Source organism: Salvelinus sp. IW2-2015, linkage group LG22 (assembly GCF_002910315.2).
Source record: "Salvelinus sp. IW2-2015 linkage group LG22, ASM291031v2, whole genome shotgun sequence".
Classification (NCBI taxonomy): Eukaryota; Metazoa; Chordata; class Actinopteri; order Salmoniformes; family Salmonidae; genus Salvelinus; species Salvelinus sp. IW2-2015.
The window spans coordinates 23983257-23993222 of NC_036862.1; the positions used below are offsets into that span (position 1 = coordinate 23983257).

Here is a 9966-nt window from a genome sequence, read left to right on the forward strand (position 1 = left end):
CTAACCCACTGCATTGGAGGAAGGGAGGTCTATGTGTAGGCTAACCCACTGCATTGGAGGAAGGGAGGTCTATGTGTGTGTGTGCGTGTGCGTGTGTATGTTGACTGTGTTTCTTACCGCCAGGTTGGCCAGGGACATGAAGCCCATGAGGTTGTTCCAGACGTGACTGATGTCCTTCAGCAGCTGCTGCAGCTTGTCAGAACACACGGCCGTGGCCTTGATACCCAGCTCCACACGCTTGGTCACGCGGTACACCTCCACCACACCTGCCACAAACACACTTCGACGTTAACACACAACCTTAACACACCTGCTCCCAGTTCTCTACCACAGCCAGCTCCAACATAAGCCAAGGTTAGACAGTGAGAAATACAACAAGGACAATAAAAAACGCTTCCAGGAAAACAGCTAACAGGTCTACAGTCCCCTATGTTGAAACCTCCTCTGAAGTTGGATCATTAGACCAAGCTGGGATACTTTTGGCAGTGCCACGAGAAATACCTGGAGGATAACAGCAGCAAACATATTAAGACTCCTTATGTAAAATAGCCCTCTGAAGCTGGATCAACCTGACATAATGTTGGCTGTAACACTACACTACGCTCTCTCTAAGGGTTAACGTGGAACGGTGATTGACAGAGTTGTTGTTCTCCGTTGAGAGGGGGACAGCTCAGAGGTTTATAATGGTGTGTTTTTGGAAGAAGACTCACAGCAGTGGTGGTACACTGTGTTCTGTTCTCAGCCCCTCACAATGGTATGTGTGCCTGTACCAATCTCACAGCTCATTAAAAAGAGACACCACTGTCTGCCTGTGTGCGTACCAAGTGACACCCTATTCGCTACATAGTGCACTACCTTTGACCAGAGCCCTATGGGAACCGGTCAAAATGAATAAGGTGCCATTTGGGACGCATCCACAGTCAGGCCGAGCAAAGATAAGCCCCCACAAGGATCCACAGTCTGTCAGGCCAGCGAAGATAAGCCCCCACAAAGATCCACAGTCTGTCAGGCCAGCGAAGATAAGCCCCCACAAGGATCCACAGTCTGTCAGGCCAGCGAAGATAAGCCCCCACAAGGATCCACAGTCTGTCAGGCCAGCGAAGATAAGCCCCCACAAGGATCCACAGGCAACTCTGTAGTGCTGGACAAATCTGTCAGAGGGGATCAGGCAGAGTTTGGGGTTCTGGCTGAAGACTGTTGGGCCTTTTTAAAGCTCAGGACCTCCCTCTCGGCGGGTGTCGGTGTGTGTGTCAGTGATGTATGTGTGTCAGTGTTGTGAGTTTGTCAGTGTGGTGTGTGTGTGTCAGTGTGGTGTGTGTGTGTGCGTGCGTGTCAGTGTGGTGTGTGTGTGTCTCACCCAGCAGGTACTCCATGCCCTGAGCAGACTGGATGACCTCAGTGCAAACAGTAGAGCTGCTGATGCTGTTCAGGGTGTTGTTGGCTTTAGTGATGACCTGAGGACAGAGACGGACAGCAGAGTGGGTTAGGGTTACACACACCCACAAACACATGTGCGGATATAGCAAAAAATGAGGGGGAACAGTCCTGTACAATATCTTACCTGTAGAGCACTCACCAGACACCTCTGCCACTCATATGCATAGCGCTCACTCTCCTGAAACAACATGCTATAGTTGTTAGAATTAGTTCAGATAAATGAGAAGACATTTATACATTTCCATAAAAAAATACAAAAAAACAAACTTATTAAGGCCAAAGCCTCTGTGGTTTGCTCCTGAAATAAATGTCTACTGAATTTGTAAACCCTCCACAGAGCATCTGGATAATCGGCAAATGTAGTTAACATGTCTGGGATAGCGTGACTGTGTGTGGGTCTCACCTCCACCTCCCCAGTCAGGTCCTTGTACTTGTCTCTGATGACSGGCAGGGCAGGCTTCTTCTCACTCAGGGTGCTGGAGCGGTCTCTGAAGGGCTGCTCCGGGGCCGGGGAGGGGGGCGAGCGCCCAATCTCCTTCTCCCCCAAACTGTGGCTACGCTTGTGGGAGCCTGAGGCAAGGACAAGAGGAGAGAGTGTCTTGATCGTACATATATAGTATATACAGGCAATGTCTGGCATACATACAGTACATACAAATGCCCTTTTAAATGGTCACTTATACCAACCCAGAGATGTTGGCTAATTCCAGATATGCACCTGTTTGTTTACTATGGCATAATTGTGACTTTTTACCCGAGCTCATATTCTGTTGTGGCTCATTACTTCCGGACAAGGACACAGACGACAAACACTTCATTTACAACAAATGATAATTATGTACAAAACAGCGCCACGGCAACCAACGCAAGTATGAATAATTCATAAGGGCTCACTCGCTCACACACACAGAAAAAATGGACAGATACATACACACAAACACGAAAATAGACAGGCACACGAAAAAAGACACACAAACACACAGTCACATGCTGAGCCCAAACTATTCAACATGGGCTCTGTCTGTCTGAGTGTGTGTGTGTGTGTGTGTGTGTGTGTGTGTGTGTGTGTGTGTGTGTGTGTGTGTGTGTGTGTGTGTATGTGTCGTGTGTGTTGTGTGTGAGAGAGAGAGAGAACGGGTAATCACTCCTGCAGGACATGCATCATCTTCCCACAATATGACAGACTAATACATTCCCCACTACCACACACCGATCAGATTAACCATTCAATAAGGACAGGGGAATAACAACTGAAACTAATTACGTTTAACACTGGAGAGAAATCATGAGGCAAATTAGCTTTATCATTTTGGAGGTAGGAAAAGCTAATGAGCTATGCATGAAACATAACACCGGAAAACGACAGTAAAAAATGAACACCCAAGGAGTGAATCAGTTAATTTCGTATAGGCACGGATTTTGGGCTGTGTTGTAATTCAATCTCATCTGCCTGTGTTTGTGTACCAAGGATGTGACAACACTGCCATCTATTGTCTGACAGTGGAACTGCCACTGAGCTGCCGGGGGCCACAGATGCTCAATATGAGGTGATGAAAGTCCTGAATCAGGCCAGCTATCTGATTCACACCACTACATCGAAATAGAAGGCATGGTGTAACTGGATGCAATTACATTTTGAAACCAGCATCTACTGACTGAGGATCAGAAAAAATGTATATCTACTTATCAGTTGACTTCTGAAAATAAATAAGAGAGAGAGTCAAATCAGATTGACTCACCTTGTACAGAGAGGTCAAAGGTGGCGAGTTCGCTCTTGATCATCTCTTCACTGGACTTGACCTTGTCTGAAGCTGGCTTCAGAAAGTCTGACTTCCCAAACTTGGCCTTGTCCCCTGAAAGGCCGAACTCATCTGAGGCTCGTTCAGGTTCCCTCGGAGCCCGGCTCGGCGCGGGGGAGTCTGACTTTTCCGACCGTCTGGCAAAGTCCCAAAGTCATCATCCTCGTCCCACCCAAACCTACCGCTCACAAGATCCAAAGTCAGCAAAGGCTCAAACTTGCTGTCGTCGACACCTATCCTCTGTTGAGAAGGTGGTGATCTTCGTCTGGCAGTGTGTGTGATGGGGATGTTCTCTGTGCTGCCGACGGCGTCTCCTTCTGTGGACTATGTCTGAGGAAGGGAGAGGAGGAAACCCCAACACTGTCCAGGACCAGATGCTTCTTGCTGACCTGAGCAGACAGGCATTCTCTCTTTCTGACCAATCATAGTTGGCCAGCTGCTGACTGCTTGACGTTCCGAAGGGGTCAAACTTCATGTCGTCTCCTTCGTATGACAACACAAATACACACTGGTGGCTCTAAGTGGGAAAAGCATAGGGTGCTGAAATGATAGCAACCAGTCAGTCAGCATGATAAAGTGAAAGGCATCTGGCGAAGCTTGATATGTTATACGAAATACTTACTGTGGAAGACATATTCTGTTTCTGATGCTGAATTTGTGTTGACTTACAACAAGCAGCTTTACTTTGGTGAGAGTAACACCCATCTTCCCTACATTGTGACAGTGAGATCATATGCACTGCATTTTAATCTAGTGCTGCACTATAGTGGTGTGTAAGGGTTCACTTACTAGGATGTGATACCAGCTTAAAGGAGAGATAAAAAGTGAAATTGACTGTGTTTCTAAAAATGTCTATTTCCAATTGGTGACATAGATGACAAGAAATATAGGGTACAACATAATTCGCTCACATACAGATACAGACTCACTTGATCTGTACAGTAGTGGCAAAGTTTGAGAATGAGCACAAATATTAATTTTCACAAAGTTTTGCTGCTTCAGTGTCTTTAGATATTTTTGTCAGATGTTACTATGATACTGAAGTATAATTCAAGCATTTCATAAGTGTCAAAGGCTTTTATTGACAATTCTGAAGTTGATGCAAAAGAGTCAATATTTGCAGTGTTGACCCTTCTTTATCAAGACTCTGCAATCTGCCTGGCTGGCAGCTATCAATTAACTTCTGGCCACATCCTGACTGATGGAGCCATCTCTTGCATAATCAATACTTGGAGTTTATCAGAATTTGTGTTTTCTTTGTCCACCCGCCTCTTGAGGATTGACCACAAGTTCTCAATGGGATTAAGGTCTGGGAGTTTCCTGGCCATGGACACAAAATATCGATGTTTGTTCCCGAGACACTTAGTTATCACTTTTGCCTTATGGCAAGGTGTCCATCATGCTGGAAAGGCATTGTTTGTCACCAAACTGTTCGGATGGTTGGAGAAGTTGCTCTGGAGGATGTGTTGTAATTCTTTATTCATGGCTGTGTTCTTAGGCAAATTGTGAGTGAGCTCACTCCCTTGGCTGAGAAGCAATCCACACATGAACGGTCTCAGGATGCTTTACTGTTGCATGACACAGGATGATGGTAGGCTCAATTGTCTTCTCCGGACAAGCTTTTTTCCGGATGCCCCAAACAATCGGAAAGGGGATTCAATCAGAGAAAATGACTTTACCCCAGTCCTCAGCAGTCCAATCCCTGTTACCTTTTGTAGAATATCAGTCTGTCCCTGATTGTTTTCCTGGAGAGAAGTGCTTTTTGCTGCCTTCTTGACACCAGGCCATCCTCAAAGTCTTTGCCTCACTGTGCGTGCAGATGCACTCACACTGCTGCTGATTCCTGAGCAAGCTCTGTACTGTGTGCCCGATCCCGCAGTGAATCACTTTAGGAGACGGTCCTGGCGCTTGCTGGACTTTCTTGGACGCCTGAAGCCTTCTTCAAGCAATTGAACCGCTCTCTTTGAAGTTCTTTGATAGTCGATAATGGTTAATTTAGTGCAATCTTACTGGAGCAATATCCTTGCCTGTGAAGCCCTTTTGTGCAAGCAATGATGACGCCACGTTTCCTTCCAGGTAACCATGGTTGACAAGGAAGAACAATGATTCCAAGCACCGCCCTCCTTTTGAAGCTCCAGTCTGTTATCGAACTCAATCAGCATGACAGAGTGATCTCAGCCTTGTCCTCGTCAACATCACACTGTTTAACGAGAGAATCACTGACATGATGTGAGCTGGTCCTTTTGTGCAGGGCTGAAATGCAGTGAATTTTAGGGGATTCAGTTTCAAATTAATTGCAATTCATCTGTCACTCTTCATAACATTCTGGAGTATATGCAAATTGCAATCATACAAACTGAGGCGCAGACTGAAATTAATATTTGTTTCATTCTCAAAACTTTTGGCCACGACTGTAGTTGTGACAGTGAATATTTTGTTTTGATAATACAATAGGTTTTAGGCTAAAGTGATACTTCGGTATTTTGGCAACGAGGACTTTATCTACTTCCCCAGAATCAGATGACTTGTGGATACCATTTTTATGTTCTGTGTCCAGTATGAAGGATGTTGAGGTAGTTTGGTGAGCCAATGCTGACTAGCGTTAGCAAATTGACTGGAAGTCCATGGGTATTGCTGCATGCAGATAACCATAGACCCCCAGTCATTGCGCTAACGCTAGTTAGCAATTGCACTAGCACTAGTTAGCAACTTCTTCAAACCGTATGCTAGACATAAAAATGGTATTCATAAGTTCATCTGACTCTGGGAGAGTAGATAAAAGGCATCATTGCCAAACTCCCGAAGTATCCTTTAATTGCTACTGAAAAGAGAACATAGCATGACCTCTATTCATTTGATGTGTCAATGTTAATTAACCAAGGGTTGTTAGCTGTCCTCTGATACAATGAAATAGATGCCCTGAGAGGGTTGGCTGCTGGGGCTGCTGCTGAGGTAGATTGGAGATCAGACAGTTCTGAGGCAGATAAGACAGGAACAGGACATGAGCCCTGCTGTGTAGACACACTCTCTATGGTTTTCTCTAGGTGTGTGGACAATACTGTAGCACAAACTATTAGAACAGACAGTTCTGCTACATGACTATACAAATGATTCCATTTCATGAGATTGCCATGGCAACGTCAGTCGTGGAGTGGAGCAGCTGCTGGGGCTGCTGCTGAGGAAGATTGGAGATAGACAGTTCTGAGGCAGATAAGACAGGACAGGACATGAGGCCCTGCTGTAGAACACCTCTCTATGGTTTTTCTAGGTGTGTGACAATACTGTAGCAAAACTATTAGGAACAGACAGTTCTGCTAACATGACGAAACAAATGATATCCATTTCATGAGATTGCCATGGCAACGTCAGTCGTGGAGTGGAGCAGCTGCTGGGGCTGCTGCTGAGTAGATTGGAGATGAACAGTTCTGAGGCAATAAGACAGGCAGGACATGAGGCCCTGCTGTAGAACACTCTCTTGGTTTTCTCTAGGTGTGTGACAATACTGTAGCACAAACTATTAGGAACAGACAGTTCTGCTAACATGACGATACAAAATGATATCCATTTCATGAGATTGCATGGCAACGTCAGTCGTGAGTGGAGCAGCTTTGTGTCTGTATTGATTATCTACCCCACAAACTGTGTTGTACAAGCAGAACACTGTTCAATTCGTAAACATATCAGGCAGGAATCATATAATTACTGGCAACACAAACAAGCACACATTCTTACAAGTGCTCACAGTCAACACTCAGAGATACACACTCCTTCTAAGATACAGTATAACCTGCAGGCAGTGTGGACCCCAGTCAGCGTAGCCTAATGCGTGACACAACCTCTTGCACACAAAAAGCATTTGTGAAATTGACAAGGACTAGTGTAGTAGTAAGCCTAGTGTAGCTAGATCATAATCTGCCCTCAGGATAGGGAAGGGAGAAAATAAGACGGTACGCATTTCAGCAATACCAATAGTAATATTTTATTAACAACATGGGTAAAGAGAGAAAGATCACAAATACTCTGAGAGAGGTCTATTGTTACAAGAGGTTTGTCAACTAACACTTGTAAAGTTATTTGAATCATTTAGAATACTACCGGCATGCAGAGTCAGAAAGAAGAAAAACAAACGTAAAGAAGAAAAGCCCAGAAGAATATAGATGCAGAATGAGAAGCACATTCACAAGACTAAAATGAGTAAATCTCGGTAGAAGACGACACACTGTAGTTGTACTAATAGGTGGAAAGCAACAGGTTGATTGATAGAAAGATAATTGAATACAGAACATTGAAAGCCAAGGTGATTTAAAGGACAAGTTCAGAGGCGAGTGATTAACCTTTGAGACCTGAATGCTTTCTCTATGTTTCTCGTCATGATAGTAACTCAAATGTCAACAGCAGACTTTGAGATAAATAAATAAGGGTTTGTCATTTTCAATCAAACTGTTTGTGTCTTACTACAATTACATAAGTCACATCATATACATGATATATTTCAATGGTCTAATAAATTATATTGCTGAGAATTTGGAGGAGAGGTATGGATCTCCAAATCCATTATTTAGCACATGTAAACTTGTCAAGTGTCCAGCTACATTTCTCTCATTTGTGTTTTTTGCATGATTCTTTGTAAAACCATTCTGCTCAAGCTCTCAAAGGGTTAATAAAACAAGTGGACTATCCTACCACAAGACCTTAGAGAGGGTCTTCATCTTGTCCATCACATGTGACAAAATAGATTTAAAGAGACAGTATCATTTTTCTCTCGCTACTGTTAGTTCTAGGCTCCTGTACAAGCTCTTAATAGTGGCCATTAATAACTAACAGCAAGATAGGTTTCTCAAGACAACAATCAATCTTTGATTCTGAACCAATCTAAAATATTTTCCATAACTTGCCTATCCTCATATATACATTTCATCTTCAAATAGTTTACACACACATTGTTTAAAATAATATCAGGAGTCTATCTAGTCTGAAAATAAATACGAATTTTCCTTAATAAAATACACTATTAAATCTGTAACATTGTCTTTTTTTCTTTCCTTTAATAAAACAACTAGTAATACTGTTATGCAGAAAAATGTAATCTACTAATATGTTCTTGTCAATTTCACAAATTGAACAGGCAGGCACACTGCAGCAAAAAAAGCAAGGCAGGGAGGGTATCACTAACTTCAGTGTGTTCTCAGAGAGCCTGTTCTGGACCCACACATTACAAAACATACCTGAATATAAATTTAAAATTAAAAAATTTAAAAAATTTAAATTAAATTTAAGTCATTTAGCAGACGCTCTTATCCGAGAGGACTTACAAATTGGAAAGTTCATTCATATTCATCTGGTCCCCCGTGGGGAATGAACCCACAACCCTGGCGTTGCAAGCGCCATGCTCTTACAACTGAGCCACACGGATATCAAAGACAATGAAAAGGCTTCCTTTTGAGCAGCTCTGACCCAAAGGAGCACCGTTGGAAAATAGATACTGTCTCTTTAAGGTTGGTACATTTACTCCAGGCTTGAACAGAGGTTTCACACTCCAAGGCCTGCTAACTGTACGCTTTTCAGCGATGAGATTTGATTGGTGCTGTACAAGACAGCAATACTGATGGTTGACGTGGTCAGAATAAAAGGAGAAGAATTAACAGGTTTGGGGAATGTTTTTCAATACTCACTACACTATCTTCATCATATTAATGGCAACCATTTTGCTGCAGCTCCGGGATCAGTTGCCATTGGTTATTGTCTTACTCTCTCTTCGAGAGAAGCCTAACCATTTCAGTTCAACTGAAAGTTGATTTATTTCCGATGTGCAATAAAACTGACAAAATAATTGGCATCATTACATCGATCATTTCCGATTTAGAAAATTCTATGGTAATTCCTAGATGGAATTTGATTGAGATGCCCTTGCCCACCTGCCTAAAAACCAATGAACTGTATTGTTGGCTAGTGTTTGAAATATTATAGTCTATATAAGGACATCTCACTGCAAAGTGGGTGCTAAAAGGGTGTGCTGCTCCACACAGAGGCATGTAAGGAGAGACCTTGTACTTGAAGGAATATATGAGACATGACATGGAAGATGAGATGCTTGGTAAATGAATTATGATCATGGGAGGGAGGAGAAGGGGTGCTGATATGGACAATGCCTGGACATTAAGGCTAATTAGATTCCATGAGTGTGTTCCATTCAGAGGTTCAGGGCAGGGCAGACCCTGAGAGAGGTGCTTTGTGCTCTACTGTCTGCTTGCCAACCTCTGACCTCTTTGTAGTGATGTGGGCTGTGTGAGACACTTAGGTTTAGGGAGTTGGAAAAAAAGCACTATGGAGATTGATACCCAATACTGGGAAGTGCAAGGAATACTATATGGGTACTCTCACACACCGTAGGAAAACGCACTCGTACACAACAAAACACAATCAACAATCACACTCACACATACCAACACACAATGAGCAATCAAACAATTTACTCAATGCATATTATAAACTGTAGAGGTTGAGGTGATTTTCTGCCATTCATAATACGTTCTGCCTTTTCATAAATACTTTCTTTTCACATACTAAGTATGTCACTATAGGGAACATCTTTCAATTTTTTCTTGTACGCCTTTATTATCATCATGCTTGATTTGATAACTGAGCATTAAGCGTCAACATAATATAATCAATCTGAGGAAGAATTTGGCTTGCTGTAGTAAAATGAAAGCCGTTGCAGCATACAGAACTG

General features: G+C 43.1%; 1 protein-coding gene across 12 annotated transcripts in view; it reads right to left on the reverse strand.

Annotated features, from left to right (window-relative positions):
- Positions 1-9966, reverse strand: part of synrg (synergin, gamma) — a 59120-nt gene that overhangs the window by 9702 nt on the left and 39452 nt on the right. For all 12 annotated transcript variants that reach the window (XR_002875386.1, XM_023967094.1, XM_023967093.1 and 9 more), the window contains 4 exons: positions 1841-2007; positions 1562-1615; positions 1358-1454; positions 118-266 (listed from right to left, as the gene is read on the reverse strand). Coding sequence is in view for 11 of the 12 variants with exons in the window: in XM_023967094.1 (XP_023822862.1) it covers positions 118-266; positions 1358-1454; positions 1562-1615; positions 1841-2007 (467 nt within the window). In the remaining variant the exon portion in view is untranslated. The remainder of the gene's footprint in view (positions 1-117; positions 267-1357; positions 1455-1561; positions 1616-1840; positions 2008-9966) is intronic.